At 48.1% G+C, this 27,208-nt stretch overlaps 1 protein-coding gene across 5 annotated transcripts in view; it reads right to left on the reverse strand.

Annotated features, from left to right (window-relative positions):
* PRICKLE2 (prickle planar cell polarity protein 2) overlaps positions 1-27,208 on the reverse strand; it is a 342,665-nt gene that overhangs the window by 25,623 nt on the left and 289,834 nt on the right. For all 5 annotated transcript variants that reach the window (XM_067755084.1, XM_067755089.1, XM_067755085.1 and 2 more), the window contains one exon: positions 23,289-24,161. In XM_067755084.1, the coding sequence (XP_067611185.1) occupies positions 23,289-24,161 (873 nt within the window). The remainder of the gene's footprint in view (positions 1-23,288; positions 24,162-27,208) is intronic.

Raw genomic sequence — 27,208 nt, forward strand, 5'->3', positions numbered from 1 at the left:
ACCCTGACTCAAAAGGACAGGTTCTGGGAAATACTGGCTTACCAACACTGATTCCTGTTAAAATCCAAACATATCTGCTTACCATTTCTATCCCTGCACTGTAACAGTGCCATGCCCAGCAAAACTGGAGCCTGAGGCAAAAGGAAGAAGTCAGTAAAACTGACCCTATCTTTATTTACAAATTTTATGTTTTGTTAATCATGAATCTCTGCATGAATTTTGATTCTTAAAATACTGCACTAAAATATTGCTTATCTCGATCACTGAGCTTTTAGCACTCCTTCTGATTTGCCTCACCCGAGTCTTGGCCCTGCAGACAGGCCACTCTCCTTTCACCTCAGTCAAATCTTTAATTTTCATTTGTGAAACTCCATGGATTGTATATTTATTATGAACTGTGTTTACTAGGGCAAAGGAAAAAGTCACTGGTCTGGAAAGCAAAGGAACTGGAGCCCAGTCCCAACTCTGCTGCAAAGACCAGCAGGATCCTGAATAAATCCCTTCTCCTCTCTGAACCTCAGCTCTTCTTCTGAACCTCCACCAGAGAGTCTCCAAGCTCCTCCCAGCGGACAGTCTGTGATTTATTTTGAGGTGGTTCAAAAGGCTTTTTTTTAAGTTGAGACACAATTGCCATGGATCATTAGTTTCAGGTGTACAGCACAATGGTTCAATATGTGTGTACATTGCGAAATGATCACTACGATAAGCCTAGTTAACATTCATCATCATACACAGTAACTTTCTTTTTTCTTGTGACGAGAACGCTGAAGATCTACTCTCTTAGCAACGTGCAAATGCACAATACAGTGTTATTAACTAGAGTCACCCTGCTGTACATTATAACCCCAACACTTATTTTCTTTCTAACTGGAAGTTTGTACCTTTTGATCCCCTTCACCCATTTCTGTGAGAGTCTGTGATTTTGATTCCATGATCCGAGAGAGATACCGCCCATAATCAGATGAGGATGGATTATTGGATAGGAACCACAGCAGCACCGGATCCCCAAGGGAATGGTGCCTAGGAGAGGTAAGTTCTGATCAAGGGGGTAAAAGGGAAGTAAGAAGAGTTATTGGGGTGCTGCCAGAGAGGTTAGAATTGAAAATACTAAAGTGGTTCCTGAACAGTCAGGAAACATTTAGGGCTGTAGCTTTTCGGTAGAAAGAAAAGAAAAAGAGAGAACGAGAAACCTAAACCTAAGATTTGTGTATTTTGTCATCTTTCATCAGTCTAACCCTACTACCAGTCCTCAAACGGATCATGTGGTACCTGTTAGCCTGGCCTTACCCCCAGAAAGTCCTAACTGAGCGGACAGGGCTCACTTTAAAACAGAGTGTGGGCCTGGTACCACCTGTGTAAGAATCATCTGGGGGGCTTCTCCCAGATCTACTGCCTCAGAACTTCTAAGAGCGAGGCTCAAGAATCTGCATTTTCAACAAGTTCTTCAGCTAATTTTGATGCCTTTAAAATTAAAAAAAAACACTGCTTTGAAGTCATATGAGTGTGAATAAATAAACAACAGGTCCCCAGCACCAGCTCCCCTCACTTGCCAGCAACCTTGGAATTCAGAGTGTGGAAAGCTGCCTGTTATGTCACTCTGCCTCACCAGCACCGAGCAAGGTGCAAGGATTCTCTGATCCGCCAGGCCCTGGGCCACTGTCAGATGCAGAATTTCCAGGACAAGTTGTGTTACCTTTCCCGCCAGATCCCGGCTGCTGATGACTGATGACTTAATTCCCCAACCCTTGACACTAAGTGTGGTCCTTGTGCCAACCCAGCCAGGGTAGATGGCAACCCAGCTCCCCTGGAAACTGTTCAGATGGCTGGTACCCGAGAAACCCATTAGGATGCTGGAGACTAGTAGAGAGGGAGGGATTTTACCTGGTCTGCCTCCAACTCTTGGGCCATCAAAGCAGTTCTCTGTGCTCTGAGCACTGAAAACCTGCAAATATCAGAGCAAGTGGGTGACCACACGGGGCGTGATGTACAGCCCCTGTCCTCATGCAGGATTTGGTCCTACCAAGTGACCATCTCAGAGTCCCCAGTCTTTTGATGGAAGTGCAAAGTTATACAACCAAAAGAGGGCAATTTGGTAGCATCTACAGAACTTGCAATGTGCATATTCCTGGATCCAGAAATCCCACTTCTGGGAATTTATGCTCTGGGAAAACTTGAACAAACACACGAATGTAAGTAAAAAGATATTCACCAGAACACAAATTGTAACAATAAAAAAACTGTAAAAAATCCAAGTGTCCAGCAATAGGGGATGTCTTAAAAGGATGATACTATAATCATACAATGAAATATTATATAGGTTCAGATACGTTAGAGCTACAAAGACCAACAAGTATACTGTTAGGTAAAACAACAACAACAAATTGCAAAACAGTATGATGACTTTTTTGTTTGTAATTAGATACCTGTCAGTGTATGCCCAGAGATAAATACCAAAGGAGTATTCACCTAGTGGTGGTGGAGAGTAGAACTTACGGGACAATTTCAACTTATACCATACACATTTCTGTAGTTTTGTAGTTTTGAAAAAAAGAATTTTGTTTGTAATTAGAGAAGCTAATAAAATTACATGGAAAAACTTAGAAGCCTACCCCCTTCCACCTTAGCCTACCTCCCAGGCTCTTTCTCTGGGGCTGAAACAGAGCTGGGGACAAGGATATTACACACAAGCCTATCATTTCTGGGACACTGTGAGAAGTGACAAGAAAATAAGTTCCTTCCTGAATCTCGTGCTAAGTTATTCACAGCTGTTTGCAACTGAAAATATCTGGAGCTCATACGTGAGGCATGAGAAACCAGGGTAGGTTGTTTCAGATCTCAAACCATCCCATCTCCACCCACACTCGACCTCAAAGTTCTGAACCCAAGCGAAGGACGTTCTGCCTTTGTAGCTGGTTTTAGGTATGAGCCCCAAGGACACTTACCTGTGGTCATCACTACTGGCCAAATGATGCTGGATGAGGCAGTCTGCTCACAAAGGCTGTGGACACTGGCTGCCTCTCAGGAGCCATGGGATCTTGGGGAAATCTCGTAATCTCTCTAAGCCTCTGTTTTCTCATCTGTAAAATGGAGGCTCATTCAGGCAGCATCGTATTTCACGAATGCCTACCGTGGCTCAGAGATTTACCAAACGCCTGCTGTGTCAGACGGTGCTTCAGCTGCCGAGGCAACAGCAGCAAAACCAAACCACATGAAGCCTCTGCCTTCATGCAGCTTCCTTTTCACTAGTGGAGGATGACAATGAACAAACCAAGCAATAAAATATATACTATGTCGGGCTTCCCTGGTGGCGCAGTGGTTGAGAGTCCGCCTGCCGATGCAGGGGACGCGGGTTCGTGCCCCGGTCCGGGAAGATCCCACATGCCGCGGAGCGGCTGGGCCCGTGAGCCATGGCCGCTGAGCCTGCGCGTCCGGAGCCTGTGCGCCACAACGGGAGAGGCCACAACAGTGAAAGGCCCGCGTACCGCAAAAAAAAAAAAAAAAAAAAAAAGAAAGAAAATACATACTATATCAAATGGTGCTAAGTGCTACAGAGAAAAACAAGGCAGGGGAGACGGAAGCGGAGGACTTTTGTGGAAGACGCACCAGGGAACAAGAACAGACCCTGCCCTTACATAGTGAGTTGACGCATGTGATGCTCTAGGCATAGCCCTCATTTCACAGAAACTACAATAGTTAATGCCATTACTACCATGACTACTATTCCCACCACCACTGTCCACCTGACCTCCCTGCCCCACCTCTGTGGCCTGTCCTCCATCAGTTTTTCTCCACTGAGCATCTCACACGAGGTGCCCTTCTGGATATCGACCATGAGCAACGCGTGGTGCTCCGCAATTGTACATATCCAACCTCATTCAATCCTCATCAACCCCCGAAGAGTGCGTATGGTTATTTTCATTCTTCAGAAGAGGAATCAGGCTCAGAGAAGTTGGCGGGGGCCGGGCTCAGTCACCCAGAGCACATTGGGAGTGCTCAAGCCCGGGTTAGCCTGACTGAAGTTTTTAAGCTCTCAACCGCGGACGTCTTCTGCTTCCCAATCCCAAAAGTCAGATCCTACCTGCCCAGCTCAGCACAGGCAATGCTCTCCCTTCCTGAGGCCCTGGCAGCGCTGCCCACGTGCCCTGTGGTGCTGTCCGAGTCACATCAAGGCCAGGATGCTGAAGATAACCCAGACGCTGCAACCCTGGAACCCTGACCTGCTTCCTCTCTCTCGGTCCCGTTTTGTGCTTTGGGGTCTCCCAATCAGACTCAGAATGAGGGCCGCAGACACCAACTGAAGTGGAACCTCAACAAAGAAGAGAGGTGCTGGTGGTGGAAGAGGAAGAGGAGATACAGGAGAAAGGGGAACAGGAAGGGCTGGCGTGGTCTGAGACCACCCACCTGCTTTCTCCACGTCTGGAGCCACTGAATTCCGGAAGCTGGTCCAGCACATAGATGAACTCCTCCACAGGCGAAAAGAAACTAGGAAGACAGATGCAAACCTCTGCTGCTAACAGGGTGAAGTGATTTTGACAAAGTCAAATCCGGGGATTATCAAAGTGGGGAGTGGAGTGGCTGTGCTTTTCCCAACCAGGGGAGAGTTAGAGGGTGAGGGAGGGGCATGGGCACTTTCAAAAGCATATTCATTACTCTAACACCATATTAACCATTATTTTCATAGGACAAACTAAGGAGAGGTAGCTTAGCAGTTTAGGGCTATGGCAGAGATTCTCAGCCTTGGCGCTTCTGACATTGGGGGTCAGGTGATTCTCTCTGGCGGGGGTGAGGCTGTGTACACTGTGGGATGTTGAGTAGCATCCCTGGTCTCTACCCACGAGATGCCAGCAGCATCCCACCCTCTCCTCTGACAACTCAAAATGGGTCCAGACATTGACAAATGTCCCCGTCGAGAACCATGGGATTATGGTTAAAAGTACAGGACGCAAGTGTTGGGACCCTGGTTCAGGCCACTTGCTGCCTTATGGTCCTGAACACGTGACTCCACACGTGCGAGACTTGGATTCCTTATCTGTGACAAAGAGATGACGCTACACGTATGCTTCACAGCGTTATCACAAACATTAACCAAGGAACGTCTAAACGAGTAGTTAACATAGTGTCCCACTTAAAAGGCTTCCCAGATGTTAGCTCTATTTATGACAGTAGATCTTGGTTGCCTTGGGGATGTACAGAGGATAGTCCTCTGAACAAGAGAGAAGGAGTGCAAAGAATCAGAAACCGGGGTGAGGTGGGGTGTAAAAGTCTCACGTTTATTTTGTTAAAAAGAGGGCATGCCTCATTTAAAACAAAACATGAGATACAATGGTCTGAACCACTGCTACTGAAAGCAAGTTGCAGAGGACTGTGGTTCTACCACAGCAAAGAGAAGCAGTGCGCAAGAAGAGGGGGGACCCACCGGGCTCAGCCGGTCGCCCTGATCTTGCAACAGCAGCTGCTGAGGTTGTTTGCGCTGAGCCTGGGCTGGCGCCCTGGCTGCTGTGAGGTAGCATATGGGCTGGACAGCTGTGAGGAAGGGAAGCAAACGAAGAAAGGGCAAGGAAGATGATTTTTCGAGGTGCCTGTGGCAATCGGGGGACCCTGCCCACTAGCTGATGTCTCTCTGGAGAACCCTTCCCATCAGAGAAAAACCTGAGCTTTGGGTCAACTCCCTTTTGTCGGCCAAGATTAAGGGCTGATGTCAGTCCCCATGAGTCCCCTCTTCTTTCTAGAGCTTTTATTTTATGGAGAGAAATGTATGAAATGGTGGTGAAAAGTATAGCCTGGGAAACCTGCTCTAATCCCCACTCATCTCGTCACTAGCAGTGTGACCTTGAACTCTCTGATCTTTAGTTTCCTCATCTCCAAGACCGGGATCATAGCTAGAATTGTTGTTGTTGTTTATCGGGGTTCACTTGGCTTTCCCAGGTCAGTCCTTAGCTATTACAGAATCAAAATGCACATGTCCTGGGAATCTTTCACATCTCTGCTGATGAAAACCACAAACGTTTTTGAGTGTTTACTATGATCCAGGAATTGTATTAAGGGCTTTCTCATTTAATCCTCTGAAAGGTTTGTTATAGGTGAGGAAATTCAGACTCAAAGAGTTTACGTAATTTGTCCAAGGTTACAGAACTAACAGTCCAAGCTGAGAACTCAATAGTGGCCTATCTGACCCTTGAGACCATCACCTAATGGCAATTTCTAGATGCTTCTGGGTTGGATTTGGCTGAGCGAAGATGTTACCAGAGAGCATTCTGTACGCTCAGAAATGAGAGCTCTCTCCCTTAGGATGTGCGCTACTTCGCAGACAGAGAGAAAACAGACCAGACGGGGACCCTAGAAGCAGAACCACCCATAAATCATCCCAGAAGCTGGAAATATACGCACCTGCTGAAAAATGTGGATTTGCCTTAATACATTGCTTCTCAAGCTTGTCTGCCTGGTAGAATTACAGGGAGTCTTAAAACATCCTCTCGCCCAGGGCAAATCCCAGACCAGTTAAATTGACATCTTGTGTGTGTGTGTGTGTGGGGGGGGGGGGCCCAGGCATCTGTATTCTTTTATATTCCCCACATGATTTCCTGTGTGGTGAAAACTGAGAACCAGTGTCCGAGGAGTTTCTTGTCTACTGTGAAATAAAATTCATATTTTATGGCCAGGCAAGAAACATTTGAACGTAAAAAATTTTTCTCTGCCATTTGGCCTCCTCTCCCCTCCACGGTGCATTGTGTATCTGCATTAGGCATCGACCATACCTCCCCCACTGGCCAAAATACCTCCCCAACCGTATAGAGCATCGTTCTCCTACCACCAAGACAGCTCCTTAAAAGGTAACATTCCTTCTTAATATTGTAAGGAGTCATCATGGCCCACCGCTTTGTGCTTACAGATCTGGACTGTGCGAACCGTCAACAATATGTCATTAAATGTACCGCCCTCTGTCTCAAAAACGTATAATAACTGTGCTTTGACCTCTGATGGGCGGAACAGTTCTTGGAGCTTTCTGAGAGGCTGTGCCCAGGTTATATCCTCAACTTGGCTCAAATAAAATTTTCCATTTCTTTCTTAGATCGTTGATGACTTTTTCGTTGACACTACCTAACATCTTTCCAATAGGTGCCCAACTAAACTCTCTCTTAAAAGAGAAGGAGAAGACACGGTGGCCATTCTCTTTCGAATAAGTGTTAATTATTCACTTTATACCCTTTGAGTTTGAGGTAGGAATTCCCATGAGATATTGGCTCCCTTTTCCTTGTTAACAAGAACCACGCTAATGGCGCCAAGGACCTCACACATGTGACGGCTCTTGCGATTCGTGAGGATAAGCCTTGGTCACCAGTCACTGAATGTGTCCTAAACTGTGAACGCACTTGGTCTCATCTCTTGTCTTACCACAGCGCTGAGATTCTACAAGGACAATGGCACATGATGATTTCCCCCCAACTATGGACAATCTTGTTGAACTCTTGGACCTTCCCTTTAGGAAGGAATTTTGAGGAAAGGTGGAAGGATTCAGATCCTTGAAGCCTGGGTGAAAGCCTTCTGTAACTATGGCAAGAGCCACCCAGGAAACATCCTCCTTTCTTCTTGAGGACCAACGGATCTGTCCCAAGAGCCCTGGAGGCTATTTGCTATGGCCCAAACTGGCTAAATTGTGCAATAATAAAGGCAGATTTGTGAATCATATGTTTTCAGGGCTTACTGTTTACTTAAGGAAAGGCTTTTTGCTTTAATCAGATTTATATATTAGTGGCTTGGCTAAATAAGCCAGGATACCTGGGGTAAAATTCAAGTTACCATGTATATGAAATCCAGGAGACAACCAGCCAGAAATCAGCACTGAAGGGAAAAAAACAAAGCTACAGCAACACAAAGATCAACAGAAAGAGTTCAGATTTTTTCTTTCCAAAAACATTTTTGTTTTCAAGTAAGTTCTCCCCCCACACTCCCCGACACACATGATATTTCTGACCTAGTGTTTCTGCGTACTCATGCCTTTGCTTTCCCAACCTACTCTGCAAGTCACCTTTTTCTACTTTAAGACACCCCACTAAAAAGGGACCAGGGCAGTGTCCTCACAGGGTGCCAGGAGGCTGAATTTGAGTCAGCAATAAAATGTGAGTGCTTCAGAGCTCTAAGTATAGCTCTCCCCCTTGACAACTACACTCTTAGCACACTGGCCTGTTTTCAGTTACTATTAGAACTGTAAAGTTCTCTCTTGCCTCAGGGCCTTTGCATATGCTATTCCTTAAGCCTTTAATCTTCCTCCTCTCCTCCTCCCTTCCTTTGCAAGGTCAAGTCCTTATCTAATTCTTAGCTTAAACATCACTTCAGACAGCTTCCCTGACCATCCTTTTAATGTTGTTAATCCTCAATTCTCTCATGTCTTTACCCTGCTCATGTTTTTCGTATCACACATCATCATCTGCCCTTGGTGTGCTTGTATGTCCCCTGCTACAGTTATGACCATCTCCACCCTGTTCTCCCAGAAAGCTGCAAATGGCTGGCTCTCTTACCCTTGGGCTTCTGGTTGGGGCTGACTCCCAGGAGGAAATCAGAGGGCAGAAAGTGAGAGAGGTCAGGATGTTTATTGCCCGGATCCCTCCCCCAGGCTGCAGGCTGGCTGAGCTTCTCTGCCTAAGGCATCAGTTGCTACCCAGTGGTCTCCTTCCTTAGGCTTCCTTTAATTACCCTTTCCTGGGCCATCTGTTTCCTGCTGGGGCTCTGACGCACACAGGGATTGCGTCTGATTTATTCACCAACCTGTACGTGGCAATGAGCAGAGTGCCTGGCACATGGTAGACGCCCAATAAATATTTGTTGAATAAATGAATATAAAACAACTCAGAACCAAGATGTTTTAAATGCCTTTCTCTTCCCCATTCTTTTTGTTTCAAAAAAAAAAAAATCTTGTATCAAACTCTGGTATAGAAGATAGATAAAACAGGACTGTTGGGAGTGTGAGCGGGTGAGGGAGACACACGAGCATGGTTCCCTTTTAAATGGCAACATAAACAAACAAACAGACAAATTAAATTTAAAAATGGCAACTCTAATAAATAAATAAATAAATAGGCAACCCTAGAAACCCAGCACCTTAGAGATGTATGCTGGGGGGATACCATAAAGGATGATGGGGCATCTTATGCAGTTTTTGCCACGGAGGTTCACAATATTAGAGGCTGGGTTGCAAGTGAATGATATTTACATCTCAATGCTCCCCGGAGGGCTTTGGGTTCAGCTGCTGGGGGGCGGGGGAAGGGGGGAAAACCCACTAAGAATGCTTGCAATTCTCCTTTTGCAGCAGTCCTGGGGCTCAGAGAGGAGCCAGAATAAAAATGTCCTCCAATCTGCTGTGTTCCATCCCATATTGCCAGATAAAGGTGCGCCACCCACATGCCCTGACTACAGAGTCCCCAAATTAAACAGTTTCAGAGGGCAGAAGAAGACAGAGGAAGCTACCTGCTTCCTGGACTGCCCTAACCCTGCGCAGGAAGAGCCACAAAGGACAATGCTCAGGTGACAGAAAGCCCAGTCATCCACGGTTGACTCAAGAACGGTGAGATCTGGGAACTATATTTAATATCCTGTGATAAACCACAACGGAAAAGAATAGGAGAAAGAATATATATATGTATAACTGAGTCACTCTGCTGTACAGCAGAAATGAACACAACATTGTAAATCAACTGTACTTCAATTCAAAACAAACAAAAAAAAATGGTGAGATCTGGGTTGCTTTAGGGAGACCTTCATGAGCACCTCAGGCCAGGCTGGAATTCCTCTCCCTGCCGAGGGGCCTGAACTTGAAACGGATCTGCAGATAACAGCCGGGCATGTCTCTGAGACTGACAATGATCTCAGTGGAAAATTTCCATTGTTGGACACCCCCCCACTGTCTTCCTAGCTCATGGCCCAGAACTGGGCCTGTTTCTCATCCACAGATTCCAAGAACAAATTAACTCCTCTAAGCTGTGGCAAATGGGAATTGTCTGAGAAGTTCATTGACACTGGAGGGAGGGGGAGCAGCAGAGGAGAGGCTGTGGTCTGGGAGGTGACATCCTGGCTTCCTTACATGGGGAGGCGGGCTCCCTCAGTGCTAACAGGTGTTATGTTAGCACTAATAGGTGTTATGTGGGCATAATTAGGCCACAGATTCTGGTAGCCTCTTTCAGCTCAGACAAGGTGGGAAATTGAGACTCAGGGAGAAAGGGGCTCATCTTTCCAGTTGCAAACATTCCTGAAAATCTAAGCCATAAAGCTCCCCAGCTGTGGACGTCAGCATGGTCTGGGTCTGTGACATCTACAGAACCGCCAGACCTCAGGCTCCTCTATTGATCCTGGCCCTCTCCTTCCATCTCTGTCTATGATAATGATGTCTGAGCTCCATTCAATCCCCCTTCTCCCTGGCAAATGAGCAACGGGCTGAGACAGAATTAAAAGGAAAGGGACAGGAGGTCAGCGCACTGGGGCACCTAATAAAAAGAGTAATAATAACTCTCAAATATTGAGTTTGCCAAGTGCCGGGCACGCAGTTAAATGCTTTCTGCATATTACCTCCTGTCCCATGACAGCCCCATGTGGCAGAAATTTGAGGGACTGAGAGATCTGAGCCACTTGCCCGCGGTCACGCAGCTAGAGTGGTGATGGGATTTCAACCAGGTTGGTTTGATCCTTAAACCGTAAGACTCACTGTGCGCTGTGGCTGGGGGTCAGACCAAGAAGCAGAAAGGGTTCTTTCAGCTGCAGAGAGGGCTTCTGAAATGCCAGGCCAGGCAGACCCACCCCTTCATGTGACATCGTGACCTCCTCAGATGTGGTTCTCAGTGGCTTTCATGGGGGCTGATGCTTTCTAATCGAATTCCCTGTGTCTGGACCAGGCTTTCTCAACTCTGGCACTACTGGCTCATGAGGCAGGATAATTCTCTGCCGGGAGGGAAGGTGCTGTTCTAGGCACTGGAGGATGTTTAGCAGTACCTTCCCGGACCTCTACCCATTAGAAGCCAGGAGCACCCTGCACCCCAAAAATGTCTCCTAACAATGCCAAATGTCCCCTGGGTGGCAAAATCCCCAGCCTCCCCACCTCCACCTGGCCCTAATGAGAGTCACTCATCTAGACCATCACGCTCACCCTGGGGCAGTGTCTGTACATGAATGTGCATCTCAGGCAAAGGGAATTTCCCCCTGATCTTTTTACCCAGGACCCAGTATCGAAAGAAATAAAAAGGATGAGTTGTTCTAGGCTGTTCTCTCCTCCTCTCACTTGCCTTTCAGCTCTAAGATCAATCTGCTCCCAAGGAAAAGACACATGTAAAGCCTGAAACGGACTTTCCTGCCCTTTTAAATGAGCAACTCCGTTTTGAAAGGCAGCCACTGGAAGTCTGCTCCAGCCGGGATGAGAAACCCTGGCGAGGTCCAGACTGCTTGCTGCTGGGCAGTTATAGAATCCTTGCCATGGATGCTCTCACAATGTCAGAATCGAAAGTACGTCCCCACGGGTGTCCTTGGACTGAACACTCTCAGGGACGTAGATGTGACTGGGCAGGACGGCTGATCCCAGGAAACAAGCATCCCTGCGACCCGGCACAGCTGAGAGTCAAGGATCTGCTCCAAGGAAAGGTCTGGAGAATGGAAATGCACAGGACAGTTTCTACTCCTCTGTGCAAGGAGCGAAATGAGCTCGTTTTTGCCTGCACTCCTTGTACATGGGGAAAAAAACAGAGAAAGGAGAAGATGGGGGCTGGGTGGTCTGCAAACTGGAATGCCAAAACCCTGGGTAGCTGAGAGTTGAGAAATATGATTTTCCAGAACAGAGGGAAAAAAAAAAAAAAAAAGGAAGAAATATGCCGTAAATCTTAGCTAAGTGGATGGGTAATTCAGTATGACGTTTTTAAGCTGTTAAAAGTTTTCGTACCAAAGAAAACACTAGGTTTTTTCTTAGTAATTTTGTGTTGGGACACAGAGACTTTATCTTCTAGACGGTGCCCCGCCTGCTTGCTCAGCCTGATTTGTGACAGCTGCCTCGCAGAAACACATCACGGTCTGGTTTTGATTTGGGAAGGGCAGGCTGGAGGAGCCGCCTGGCAGAACAGAGCTCAGAAAAAACACATACATGCACACAGACAGCTACCTGGGTGCTCTCAAGACGATGGTGGTAAAAAACTGGAGGGCTGGTGAAAGTTATTCTTATGAAACTTTGGTTTCATGGCCTTTTGATTTTCACACTGATTTAGAACTGAAACTGGTCCTATTTGAAGAGTGTTTTATTGCCCACTTTTTCTGCTGTATCCTGTGAAAATACCAAAACCACTTGGCAAGTATTACCTTCTTTCCTATTTAACCCATACAATGTCATTAAGGAATATCCCACCCATATGTTTCAGATCATGTGCTCTTAACTCATGAGAATGCCACTTACTGGACCAAGAGCGATTTGTTATCAGGGACACCTTCAGAGCTTTTCAGAACAAGCACGGTCTACTTTTTCTTTTGTCTACGCAGGAGGCTGGACTCAGGGCTAAGAGGAGATGCAAAAGGGCACTGTAGGATAGAGGAACGTTCCAGCCCTAGACGAAACGGTAAGTATGGCTGGTCACTCAGGTGATGAGGTGAGGAGTCTGGGTATCTCTAGCTCAGTGGTCCTTCCTCAAACTTAGTGGGCCTGAGAGTCCTCCGGGAGCCCGTGTTAGAAAACCCTGAGTCCAGGGTTGAGCCCTGAGAGATTCTGTTTGTGAGTTTGGGGTGGGGCCCAAGAATTTGCATTATTGGCAAGCATCCCAAAGGAATATAATGTAGGTGGTCCCTGGATGACTCTAACTGATGGAGTGGACGGTTGACTGTTCACATGGAGAAGTATACTCCTAAAAGCTGGCTCCCTACGGCTCATGCTAGGAAGTGGGGTTTCAGTCACATTAATTTTCCAGGGCTCTGGGACACACTTCATGTATGGGTTGAAGAGGGTTAAGACAGGTGATGGTCGGCACAGTACTGCTGACAGACCTCATGCTGCCACCAGAACACTCTGTGGAGGAGATGCTAAAATGCTTTCCCAAGTGGCCAAGCTGAGAAGGTCAAGGATCTGGTGAGCCACTGAGCCAAAATATTTAGGTTTATGTTGATAAGAAAAGGGAAGGTCAAAAAAGTACGTTTTGTTGATGGAACGCAAAGGAAATCAAGATTTGAATAAAAATCAGTTTGGAAACTGCCTAAGTGTCCAATTCCAGAGACGTAGTAACAGTCACTCAGCTGAATATTAATGCAGTCATCAAAAATGATGGGTTACAAAAGCTCTGAACATAAGCTGATATTAGAATGCAAATGAAGAAATTCAGGACACAAAATATTCAGTCTGCCTACAACTCAGAAAAAAATGATATACCAGTATACAGGGAAAAACTGGAAAATTCACCAAAATATTAGCACTAGTCAAGTGGTAGGCATTGGGATATATTTCCCGTTTCTATCATTTTTCTCAATTTTTCTCTTTTACATTTTCCTAACTGTCAATATTTAAAAAAATAAATCCTAAACACCTGCATTTCAAAGCCATTTTTCAAGTGGACAAGAGCTAGCTCATTGCCCATGTGAGATTCCCCAATTCAAAGGTTCCAAGAGTAACGTATGCTCATTCTTTAAAAACCCACTCTGTAAGATCTTGTACCAGTCTGAAAAGCCCATCACCCCCTGGCCTCCACCCTAGACCCATTTTTCCAGCGTTGCACTTTCAGTAATAAAACAAATAAAATCAGCCATCTTTTTTCTGTCAGCAACCACGGTTCCTTACTCTCTGCATAGCTGACCGCTCACGCCCAAGAAGGCTATAAATAAGCCTCCTGAATGGTTATTAAAAACCAGGACACTGGGGACTTCCCTGGTGGCACAGTGGTTAAGAATCTGCCTGCCAATGCAGGGGACACGGGTTTGAGCCCTGGTCCAGGAAGATCCCACATGCCGCGGAGCAATTAAGCCCGTGTGCCACAACTACTGAGCCCGTGTGCCACAACTACTGAGCCCGTGTGCCACTACTACAGAAGCCCACGTGCCCAGAGCCCGTGCTCCACAACAAGAAAAGCCACCACAATGAGAAGCCCGTACACCACAATGAAGAATAGCTCCCGCTCACTGCAACTAGAGAAAGCCTGCGGGCAGCAATGAAGACCCAACGCAGCCATAAATAAATAAACAAATAAATTTATTAAAAAACAACAACCAGGATGCTGGAAAAGTTTCTCTGGACCCAGAAAATGTCAGCGAGACCACGACAGGGAGCAGGGGTGCGCCAGCCACCGTGGGCTGGGCTCTGTCCCGTCTGTCCACTGCTCTCCATCTGTCACCCCTGGCTCTGACAATGTCCTCTGTTTCCCCACACACCAAAACACCGACAGAAAGACATAGGGAACAAAAAGACTCTCCTATGACATTCACTCTGCTGGTTTTCATCTGGTCCCTGGTCTGTGAGCCTGGTTCAGAGCTAAGAAATGCCAACAAGAGGGCATGGCTTCCTCGAGAAGCACAGAGGCAGTCACCCCATGAGACCAGTCAGAAAGCATTCCTGAATCACTTCCTCAACACGGAGCGAGAGGGTACCATCCAACCTGTCCCTCAAACCATCTGAAACCTCCCGATTAAAATCACCACAGGGACATGCCCCAAAGAGCAGAGCTGTGTCTCCAGAAAAACATGGCTGACATACGTAACGGACATTTGATGTCAAGTTTAAATGGTGGGGCTTTTGGAGGAAGGAACCAGATCAAGGGGTGGGGGAGGGGTGGGGTCAGCCCCAGATGGGTGGAATACTTGTGGTCCAGAAGTAGACACCTGTGGCTTTTACCTTCTTGCAGCACAATCCCTCTTCCTTTGAAAAGGCTACTTTGATTTCCCTTGGAGAAGCTCCCCATCTCCATTCTCAATCCCTACAGTTCTGATGACCTTGACCCCATTGCCTAGTTCCTGGGATAGACATGTGACTCGGCCTTGGCCAAAGAGCATTGATTCCACCCCCACCCCCACCCCAGGGTGGCCCAAGTTAGGCAAATGCGACTCAATTCTGGGACTTTCAGTGACACTATTAAAACAGATCAGTTCCCATTTCCCTTGAGCTGATGTTAACGGACATTAGCCTAGAGCTGCTGAGAGCTCTCCTTGCTGCCCCTGGGAAGAGCTGCCTGAGAATAAAGCCAGTGTGGAGGAAACAAGAACTGAGAGAGGAAAGAGGCTGAGTCCTGATGACATCATTTGTGCACATGGATCCAGCTGTACCTGGAACAAAAATCTGGGAACTTTGTAGTTACTTGATTAAAAACAAAACCTTGTTCTTTACACCCTTTCGAGTTGGGATTCTGATGCTTGCAAACAAAAGAGTTCTCTAATGCCAGTGAACAAAGACAATCCCTATGCATTTCCCAAGTAGATCCTGGGCTGGCTCTGGGGCCAACTGACAGAATTCAAGGTGAGTTCTAGGTTTTCAAATCTGTAATTCCAGACTGGGGTGCACATCTTCCCCAGTGGAGGAAATGATCAGGAAGATCTGGGCCATGTGATTTATGGGCACGTCTGAGGGGAAGCCCTCGAGTAATGGGTGCCAGCTGGTTAGGAGGTTTTACCCAACAATTTTAATAGAGAAATTGGGTTAGAGGATGGATATCTAAGCTATGCAGAAGAACGGGAGAAACGCTCCTGCCTCAAATTAAATATAAAAATGTTTCGCATTACAAGGATTTAAAAACATTGCAGACATTCTTGGCAAAGTGGGCTGTTCCAGTTGTTACTTCAGATCCTCACACTGATGTTTTCTCCTCCTTTTCCCGTTTGCCAGAAATGCTGAAAAATTACCCCATTACCCCCTAGCAATCAATACGCCCCTGTATGATGCCCCCAAGCTTCTCTTGTCAAGGTATGTAGGTGATGCATGTTAAAGTCGTGGACACACACTACGTATAAAACCGGTAAGCAGAAAAGGTGTGTAGTACACCACGGGGAAATACAGCCATTATTTTGTACAATAACTTTAAATGGAGCATCATTTATAAAAATACTGAATCACTATGTTGTACACCTGAACTAATGTAATATTGTAAATCAACTATACTTCAATTAAAAAAAATAATAAGGCTGTGGACATGCCACAACAGTGCAACACTGATCAACGACAGCAGGAAGCCTCTCTGCTCCTACTGTGCGTCTGCATATCCAGGCCAGTGACTCGTGTACTTTCTGCTAATGCTGGCCTGGGTCAAAAATCACAGAGCAGGCAAACTTTGATCCATTTTTATGTTTTCAAATCGATCCTCTTCTGTCTCCTGAGACCGTTCCCCCAGGGCACTGAAAGCTCTGCCAATTTCCTCTCCTAGGTCACCATCACTTGCATCCTCTTATTTCAGTCTGTGCTCTCTCTACACCTTGGGGGCTGCCACCTTCACCTCCTCTCCTGGCTGCACGGTCCTGGATGGCCTCCTAATGGGTCTCACTGTATCAGCACTTGCCCTCTTGCAATCAATTCCCCACACAGCAGCCGGAGCCATCTTTTCAAAATGCAGATCTGATCATGTCACTTCCCCTCCCTGCTGGCCTGAAACTTCAAGGGCTTTCCACTGTCTTTAGTGGAAAGGCCCAAACCCTTAAAGTATCTGAAATGGTTCCGCACCATCCCCCTGTGCCTTCCTTCCCAGCCTTACTACTCTCTGTGCGCCACCCAGCCACAGGGCCTTCTTCCAGATCTTTATACTTGCCACACACCCCTACCACAGGACCGCTGCACATGCGGACATGCTACCCGGAATGCTCCTTCCCCTTTACCCCTTAAGCATCACTTTTTCCGGATGCCCTCTCTGACCTCCCTAACTTAGCTATAGCCCTCGCTGTATACCCTCCTAGCCCCACATTTACCACTGATACAAAATTATACGGTACAATTAGATGGTTACTATGTATTAAACTCCATTAGACTGTAATGTGCAGGAGGGGAAGGCCCACGTCCACTTTAGCTCAGCACTGCATCCCCGGCACCTTGAACAGGCCACGGCACCTACTAAGAATAATCTCTAATAGTAACGTAGGGGGTGTCAGGCATTGTCCTAAATTCTCTGTAGGAATTAACTCATTTAATTCCCACAACAACTCTACAAGGCACTGCTGGCATTCCATTTTAAAGATGAGGGCAGTGAGGGAGTTCCCTGGTGGTCTCGTGCTTAGGTTTTGACACTTTCACTGCTGTGGCCTGGGGTTCGATGGCTGGTTGGGGAACTGCGATCCCGCAAGCTGCGCAGCACGGCCCCCCCCCCGCCAAAAGATGACAGTGACGCACAGAATAGATAAGCTAGTTCTGCCTAGCATAACATAGGTATTAAACCACAAAGACCAATTTCCAACTGGCCAACTGGTCTACAGCTCATGCTCTCCTTCATTCTGCTGTAACTCACAGAGGGAGGCACTCAAGTCACATTTGCTGGCTGAATGAATGAATGAACAGAAACCACCTTTCCCTTTCCCTCACTCCCATCCACATCTGCAGTTCCTTCCTATAGGTCCCAGTTCTCTCTAACCCAACCACTCCTTACAGAATCTGGTTGATCCTCAAGAAATAGCCCTATTCGCAGCCTCTTCGCTGTCAACAGGGCCCTTTTTTGGGGACCAGCTGACGGTCGCTAGCTGTCCTCTGGTGTGGCCTCTGCCTGAGGCAACCAGTCTCAATTCCAGCTCTATTCACCTGCCCCAGTGAGACTTGAACCCAGACCCCAACCTGCTCTACAGCCGCGGTCTCCGCCCCATCAGTGCCTCCTGCCCAGATGCCAACCTCCAGATGGTCTGCACGCGTCTCCTTCATCTTTCCTGCGTCTGACCCAGGCACATCACCTCGGACAGCCACCTTTGCCTCTGCTGTTCACCTCTCATTTGAGAGCTTCCCTCTAGCCCTGCCCGAGCCTCACAGATATATCAGCAAACCGGCTGCAACAGGGAAAGGAATCCTTGTCCCTTCAGCGAAGAGCCGTTGTGCCAATCTCCTGATATGAAGACGACCCTTCCTGTGAGGATGCAGGTCAGAGAGGTTAAGGGCAGGGACTTTGCAGACTATCATACCCGGGCTCAGGTCCTGGCCATCAGTGGTGACTGGAGGGAGGTCATGACATCCGGGAACTTTAGTGTACTCAACTGTAACATGGGTATAATCATCAGACTTATCTCACAGAATTGTCATGAAGATGGGAAGAGCTGTTATATATGAAGTCTTTACCATGTGACATCGTAGTCAGTGGTCTACTACGGTCATCACCACTGATCACCCACATAACCATCATCCGCTTCTGCCATGACACGGTGGTCAAGGGCACAGGCTCTGGGGCTAGAACACCCAGATTTAAATCCTGTTCCTCCAGTTCCAAGCTGTGTGGCCTTGGGCTACTTAGCCTCTCTGTGTCTCACTTAAGTCACCTGTAAAACGGAAATAACTGTATCTACCTCACAGGGATGTTGTGAGTTAGTTCCTGCAAAGTGCTTAGAACTGCACCTAGTACATGACACACACATGTAGCAATGTTAGTTGTTGTTGATTCTGTTATTCCCATTTCTAATACTATGATCACCCGGGTTGCAAGCGGCTTTAGAGGCATGTTTAGGCCATGGCAGGGTTAAAGAGCTTCTGCAAGACTCCAAATGATGGGGATGCAAATGGTGACCGTGCCCGCCTGATGCACTCTGTGTGAGCAGAATGGATGGACTGTGTTTGCCAGGGAGGAGGCAGGGACAGTACACTCCCACTTCTAAACCAAACCGGAGGTGTCGAAGGCCAGATCTGAGGCTGGCCAGCCGCTGGGGCTACCTGCTTTTCTAAGATCTGTTCTAAGGAAAAATGCTGCCCACAAAAAGATCATGCTTTGTGCCAGATTAAACACTGCAGACTTAGTTAATTACAAGTTACTGGCCATAAAAGAGGAAAAAAAAATGCATCATTCTGAAATCTAGCTTTCGCTGCAGAATCAAGGTGTTTTGACTAAGACTTCGGTGACACGTGCCTTCACTCATAGACTGGGATTCCAGGGTTTGAAGATACACAGATAGTTCAGAACACTGCCTTCTCAAAAGACTACTGAATTTTCTAGCAAAATCTGAGTGCAACAGTGAGGGTCAGCAGCAAAAGGACCGCTTACCAAGCCTAGTCAACACCACATCCTTGGTGATGTGTGTCCGGCACAGGATGTGAAGGGCTATTTAGGGTGCGCTCCAGTGATGAACAATGAAGCAGTGCTATGAATATTAGCTACCATCTCCCTTCCACACTGATGTGTCTGACACATCCATGGAAACACAGGGGCACAAAATGCTTTCTTTAGTCCCATTTCTCACACTCTTCTCAGGCTGGTTAGGAAAAAGAGGACCCACGGGAGCAGTTTCAAACCTAAAAATGAGAACCTGCACAGCTGCTGGATGCTGGGAGATACCGAAATCCAAAACATCCCTACAGGCCAAAACCATGCACCAGTGTGTTTGGGATGAGAGAGAAATAATAATAATAATAAAAAGTAGCGGGTAACCATCAGAGACAGCCATATGTGTCAAAGACTATATTCACAAGTTTACAAAAACTCGTTTCCTTCTACAAAAACCCTACAAAGGAAGTACTATTATTCACCAGATTCCACAGATGAGGACACCGAACCTTATGGAATTTAAGCAACTTGTTCAAGGCCACACAGCTCCTACATGACGAAGGCTGGATGTGAACCTAGGGAGTGTAACTCCAGAATTGGCACTCCAAACCGTTAGGTTAGAATGTGACAAACCAGAGCTCATGAGAGAACTTCCAAAGAGACTAATAATGGGGTTGAAACTGTGCCCGGCCTAACAGCTCACTTCCTTCATCTGTGCTGTCCATAGGGTAGCCTCTAGCTTAGCTAGACATGGTTATTGAAAGTGAAATTGATTAAAATGAAAAGAAGTTTAAAATTCAGTGCATGGCTAGTGACCACTTGAAATGTGGCTCGTGCAGCTGAGGGCCTAGAATTTTCATTTTATTTCATTTCAATTAACTCAAATTTCAACAGTCACACGTGGCTTGTGGCTACCGTATCAGACAGTGCGGATCTGAGCAATTTTTCTCAGCTCTATCAGACATGGTTCAGGGCTGCTTTCCAAAAATCTCAGTGACAGAGGGGCACCTGTTGCTTTGCCCAAGGATTCGTAGAAAATCTCAAGGATAAGCAACCCGGCCTCTTCCTTAGGATCGGAGACCGTGTGTTCTTCAAATGTACCTGTGTGGCCTTTCCAACATTCTCCAAGCCCTAGATCTCCTCCTAAGTTACAGTGTGAGGACAATAAAGGCAGAACAGACAAACCCAGGAACAACTGCTCTCAGATAGTGGTCGCATCGGCACCAGCAGGGAGCTGGTAAAAATGCAGGTTCCTGATTCATGAAAAAGACTCTGACAAGTACAGCTTTCTGGTAACTGACTATACTGCTGAACTGAATGAATAAGCATTTTCAGAACTCTAATGGAAAACTGATGCGTTCATCAAAGTGCTAACAAAAGATCAAGATGAAAAAAAAATTAATTACATGGGACTGAGTGAACTGATGAGGATGATTATAATTTTTGTGACTTTCTGTTTGAATAAAAAAAAATAATGCAGGTCCCTGGACCCCACCTCTATTGGGTCTGATACACCGGGCTGGGGAGGAGGCCCTGGAGTCCATGTTTCAATCAAGCAGCCAATGATTCCCATGCAGGTGGTCTAGCTTTGAGAAGCTCTGCTTCAGAGTGTGAACCACACATTTATCTCCTGGCCTCTTAAATAATTATAGCACATAAATAAATCTTCTGAGAATAGCACAAACTGGGCTGGGAGCCAGGTGGTCGTCACTCTGCACTAATTGCTCACTTCTACGACAGTAGGCAAAGTGCTTAGTCACCAACGCCTCATTTTTGTCATCTGAAACATGGGGGTAAGGATATCTGCTATCTGTCCTCCAGGACAAAAGAGAACACAGCTGTGAAAGCATCGGAGGGGGATGAAAATTAAAAACGCACCGCATAGATATCCTACAACTCAGAGACACGTTTTGCTTGTCCAGCAGAGAGTTCCAATAGGTTTCACATTTTAAAAAAATCCACGTTTTTAACTTCTTTGGAAAAACTGGAAGATTTGACAGCATGGGGCTCAGATTAGGTTGGTACCCTGATGTGATTAAGAGCACTGCTCTGGGGTCACATGCAGAAGTTCAAATCCCTGTTTAAAAGCTGGGTGACTGGGCTTCCCTGGTGGCACAGTGGTTGAGAGTCCGCCTGCTGATGCAGGGAACATGGGTTCGTGCCCCGGTCCGGGAAGATCCCACATGCCGTGGAGCGCCTGGGCCCGTGAGCCATGGCCACTGAGCCTGTGCGTCCAGAGCCTGTGCTCCGCAACGGGAGAGGTCACAACAGTGAGAGGCCCGCGTACCGCAAAAAAAAAAAAAAAAAAAAAAAAAAAGCTGGGTGACTTAGGGCAAGTCCTTCAACCTCTGTGTGCCTCAGTTTCTTCAACTCTGAAGTGAGAATTTTAAGAGTACCTTTCAAAGGGTTGTGATGATTTAATTAAGTGAGTGACTATTTATCAAGTGCTTGGAACAATGTCTGGCACATGGCAAGAGCTCTATCACTCTTAGTTGAATAAATAAACATCCCTGCAAGTGGCAACAACCAGCTGGGGCTGAGTGGTGGCCGTCTCTCCATCCAGGGCTGATGTGCATCAGGTTGTCACAGTCTCCACCCAGACAGACACACTAGACTCTGGGAATCTCTACTGTAAGGGACAGAAGTGCATCTCCCTCCTCGGTGTCCTGCCAACAAGGGGCAGAGACACTTAGTGCATCTTAGAGCAGCATTTCCCAAGTTATCTGTAGTGAAGGACCAGTTTTTTTAGTTTTCAGTCCATTGTGGCGGCCTGATATGGGACCCACCTGAGCAGGACTCATACCCAGCACTTGCCACAGACAACTCGCCCGTGCGTCTACAGCGCCCTGAGTGGTCTGCACCTGGACCCATGAGACGAGCCCGCTGGATGTGCACTTGGATGTCCCAGCAGTGTCAGACTGCTCTAAGAGTTTCTAAACACTGTCAATTTCAGTACTTATCTCGGGGTGCACTGCGGACAGCCCCGATCCTCAGGTTACACTTTGAGTAGTGGCATCTTAGAGGACACTGACATCGTCTTCACACGTACGGAAAACAGCTGGAAAATTTGGTTGGCCAGAACAGTCAACGGGGTGTCTGTTTGTCTGTCTCTCCCAACATTTCTGTCCTTCTCAGCCTGCCTGCCTTCTCCTTGTCCATCCCCATTTCTTTCATCTTTATCTACACATTAAAACCAGCTCCCGGGCTTCCCAGGTGGCGCAGTGGTTGAGAATCTGCCTGCTAATGCAGGGGACACAGGTTCGAGCCCTGGTCTGGGAGGATCGCACGTGCCGCGGAGCAACTAGGCCTGTGAGCCACAACTACTGAGCCTGCGCGTCTGGAGCCTGTGCTCCGCAACAAGAGGCCGCAATAGTGAGAGGCCCGTGCACCGTGATAAAGAGTGGCCCCCGCTCGCTGCAACTAGAGAAAGCCCTCACACAGAAACGAAGACTCAACACAGCAAAAATAAATTAATTAATTAACTCCTACCCCCAATATCTTCTTTAAAAAACAAAAAACAAAAAAAAAATCCGGCTCCCTAATGAGATACTGGGGTTCAGGACAGCCACGGAAGCTGTCATGGATGCTTTGATCCCAGGCGGCACCCCGTTTCATGAGTACCCCCCTCCAGCTCACTGCCACCCCTTCTCCTGAATGTTGCCTTTGGCTGACGGGAGCTGTCTTGCCCCCGTGCCCACATCCACATCCTTATCCCCAGGTCACTCTCCAGCAGCCCTGGGCCAATAACTGACACGGTGATGCAAAACGTCAGCCCCCTTGTCCCAAGAAGGAACCAACCACGTGGTACAACTCATCCTCCAGAGACCCTTGTGGGCTCAGGCTGAAGCTAGACTCCAGCCCAGACACCATTCTTCACTTGGCTCCCCCCCCCCCCGCCCTAGCCTGTTTCTCTCACTCCCCTTCCTTGGGAGCATGTCCTCAACACATCACAGGCACCCTAATCCCTGCCTCAGGCTCTGCTTAAAGGGAATCCAGTCAAAGACAGAAGCCATCGACACTTGGGTTCACCTTCCCCAACGACCCGGCGGATGAGAGCACATGGCGGGCACAATGCGCAAACCTTGAGGACTGGCATCAGGTCACCCCGAGAGTCCGCTCGCTGTGTTCCAGGTAAACAGAACTCACCTGTTGTGTTAGACAGGGCCAGCGATTCCATGGAGCCCCGCGGGGTCTGCTCTGTGGGCGTCATGTCCTCGGTATATTTCAGTGAACTGATGGGATGACGGGTCCGACACTGCTGAGTGGACATGCCCCCTTCCTCTTCCATCTCCTCCTCATATTTGGGGACTTGGATGCTGCCTCGGTTTTCGCTGAAGCTCTGGCTGGACATATCACTGTAGCTCTCCTGGGACCTCAGCCTTCCCGGGTAATAGTCTTCTCGGCATTCCTTGATGAAGCTGCCGCCGTGCCCCTTCATGGCCAGCGATGAGCTCCTTTTGGGGTTGCTGAAGTGCTTGGGCCACATGTCGGGCTGGGCCCCGGCCCCTTGCCCTCCCGGACTGTAGGAAGTTCTGATGTTGCACTGGCTGAGGAGTTGCAAGGGGCTCTGCGACTGGTTCTGCTCCATCTTGTTCCCGTAATGGTACGGCTCGTCCCGGCTCCTCCAGATGGGGTCCCGGTTGAGGCTGGGTGTCTGGCTGGACAGGCTGAGCAGGTCCATCTGCAGCGACAGGGGGTCCACGTCAGCCGACAGCCGGTTGGAACTCACCTGCAGCTGGCTGTGCTGGCTCAGCATGGGCTCTTCTGTCTTGCCCTTGTTCTTGCCGATTTTGGCGCTGCGCCGGGACTCCTTGGCCCGGGCGTTCTGGAAGGCCGAATCAGAAGAGTCAGAGCCGTTGGGGTCCTCCCCGGCACTGCAGGCCCGTGAGCAGAAGATCTGGCCTTGCTTGGGGAGGAACGGCCGGCCCAGGAGGGACTTCTTGCAGTGAGCACAGCAGAAACAGGTCTCAGTGGCATGCCAGTGTTGGCCGTCATAGGTCATTTGACCTTGGTCGATCCCTGGGAAAAGAAGAGACAGGAAGAGGCTGACGAGCTGCTCAGCGTTATTACGTGACGACATAAAACACACGGGACCCTGGTTTGGCGGAGGCTTCCAGATGCAGCAGAATAAAATGTCAATAAATCAATGGTCAGGCCCCCGTGTAAATAGTAGTCATGTCCTATTAGGACAGCCCCCTCGTTCTACCCAGTCAGGCCCTTCTTAACTCATTTGCTCTGAGTGCAGAGAAACTAAATCCAAATGGCCTGTCCATGAATCCTTCCGCCTGGGGCGCGTTCCTCCAGATAAACAGCAATAATGATGCTAGGGTGTGAGAAGCACTGCTTTAAATGCTTTGCGTGTATGTAAACTCACTTAACTTCTCAACTGTACGAGGTAGGTTTCTAATATTACGTCCATTTTTCAGAGGAGAAAACAGAGGCAGAGGAGGTTAAATAACTTGCTTAATGTAAAGGAGCTAGGAATCATAGATGAGATCTATACTCAGGAAGTCTTGTTCCTAACCATGACCTCGATAATCATCTTTCAGTCTACTCAGGGGTCTGCTCAAACGGCAGCTCCATGGAGAAGTCTTCCTGTCCATCCTAAAAGCTACTCTCCACCACTCTCCACCCTTACCTGCTGTATTTTCTTCACAGCATGGATACTGCTCGACACTGAGCCACTACATATGTGCATGTGTTAATTACTAAAAGTGAAGTTGTACGATGAAGTTTCTGGGGTATCTCCAGGAACATGGCCTGGTACATCGTAGGGGCTCTTCATGTGTGGAATGGATGAATGAATTGAATTCCATCACCAGTGCCTGGCATTCCAAAGGGTAATTACTTTAGCAGTTTAGTGGAAAGGAGAAAAGTGGACTTCAGCTCACAGTAAGGAAAAACTTGGATGTAGTCTGTCAAAGACATCACCTCACCATAAGCATGCATATCCTTTGCATAACTTCTGTCCCGGGTCCGGGCTGTGTCTCATTTACATAAAATTGTTACACCTGCTTCTGGGAACCTCCCATAGCCCCTGTTGTGTCTCAGAGTCTCTTCTGCCCTCTTCTGGTTACAGGACTTAACTTCCCTGTGGGACACCATCTCCCTGCCACCCTTGGGCCATGAGCTTTGGGCGGGGCTAAAGCCATACCTGGACCAGCACTGGCCAGTAAAAACACCATATCTCCCAGCCCAGTTACTAGTTCAAGGGTGGGCACCTGACCTGCACCAGGCCAAAGGGAGAGTCACCTGGGACTGTTGCTAAGAGAGCGACACAGGGAGACTCTCTTTTGACAGCAGCTGCTAAACGGGCAGAATGGGAGCCGGGAGCTGTGGGACCTACCTCCCAACCTCTTGTAGGGAGAGCCTGAAAATGCAGACCCAGCAGTGACTGTGGGATGGGAAGGGACCTCTGCAAGAATCCTGACGCCTAGCGATCAATGCCTCTCCCGAAAGGCAGTACCAATGGGAACTTTCACCTTTGGTGGCTCGAGTCCTGAGTCTGAACTTTCCAAGAGTAACCTCTAGATAACTGTCTAGAGAGGCTGTGAACAAGAAACAGGGGAAAGGAGAAGGGCAAGAACAAAAGGCAGATGGCGCAGCAGCCTCTCCGGGCCCTCCCCATGTACCCCTCACTTCCCTTTATGTCCCTGGAGCCCAGGGAGAGAGAAGCGTAAGGTAAATTCTTCTCCTAGGAGCTCCTCCCTGAACTAAGGGGTCTCTGTCTATTCAGGAATCAGGCCTTAGGGACCAAGCGGGGACTTTTAGCAGGACAGGAGCCACCACAAGGGTCACTCCAAGATCAGAGGGACACTGAATCAACTCCCTTTCAGCACCGCATTCCCAGGAGCAGTGAGAACCGGCAGGAGAGGGGCTAGAGACAGCAGGCGCAAAGCTGGGGCTCCAGAAACATTTTCTCCTCCGTCAGGCTGCCGGGGGAAGCAGGAGCAGGCAGCACAGGCAGGCCGAACTCCCTGGTGAGGCATCAGGACTCGGACAAACGCAAGCTCAAATCGCAGCTCCACGCCATGCCAGCTGGTTGTAAACATGCTGAAGCCCGTCAGCTTGGTTCCAATCTTGGCTGGGCCGCTGGTGGGCTGTGTGACCCTAGGCAAGTGGCTTCATGTCTCTGTGCCTGAGTCTTCTCCACAATAAAACAGGGATAATAATAGTACTTACTTCAGAGGGTTGCTAGAGAACTGAGTTAAGATGCAGTGAGTGCTCTGCTAACTCTTCCCAGCCCTCTTCTTGAGATTTTATTAGGTCTCAATGCCTGCCTCCCTCTCTGCTCTGAGGGCCGCTACCTGGATGCTGTCCAAGAAAGAACTCTGAGGCTGGCTCGGCCCTCCCTCCCCTCTCCCCTGTTCCCTCTCCTCCAGAGAGCTTCCACTGACATCCCAGCTGCCCTGGATCCTCACTGTGACCTCCAGCTCAGCACAGCACCCCAAGCAGCTGCAGCCTTATCCACTCCTTTCAGAGGTGTGGGGCAAGTCCAGTTCCTACGGGCTGTCCCTCCACCAGCTGCCTCCCTGTGCTTCTGCGAGGAAACATACTCAGATGCGGCAGCAGGGGCCTAGTTCTGGGGATGGGGGCCTCACAAAAGGCCGGGCCGCGGTAGGGAGAGCGGAGGGGGAGGCATGTTCCAAAGCGGCCCAGCAGGCAGTGAAACGTGGCCCCTGATAAACATCAACGATGTCAGATGGTGCTCTGAACTGCTCCTGAACTCTAAACATCTGGAAAAGGGCTCGGCCGTTCCACATCTAAGCGTTCCTTTTTTATTCCCTCCCTAAGCCCTTTAAGTACTTCTCTGAGGGTGTATGTGTCTACTGCTGCTACAGCCTCGGTATGTTTATAGGACTATTTACTCTGCTGTGAGCAGGCAAAAGTACCGTTGCCCTGGCAACGGCTTCCTGCTGTAGGGTCCGCACTGAGTGGCTGTATAAATAGGGAATATTTGGATAATACGGTCAGAGCAAAGCACCCAGACACTGTGGTATGTGTGATATACAGAGCATACCCTTTCTCTGTCGCAAGAAAAGTATGTTGTACAGAAAAGTGGATTT

Source organism: Pseudorca crassidens, chromosome 10 (genome assembly GCF_039906515.1).
Source record: "Pseudorca crassidens isolate mPseCra1 chromosome 10, mPseCra1.hap1, whole genome shotgun sequence".
Classification (NCBI taxonomy): domain Eukaryota; kingdom Metazoa; phylum Chordata; class Mammalia; order Artiodactyla; family Delphinidae; genus Pseudorca; species Pseudorca crassidens.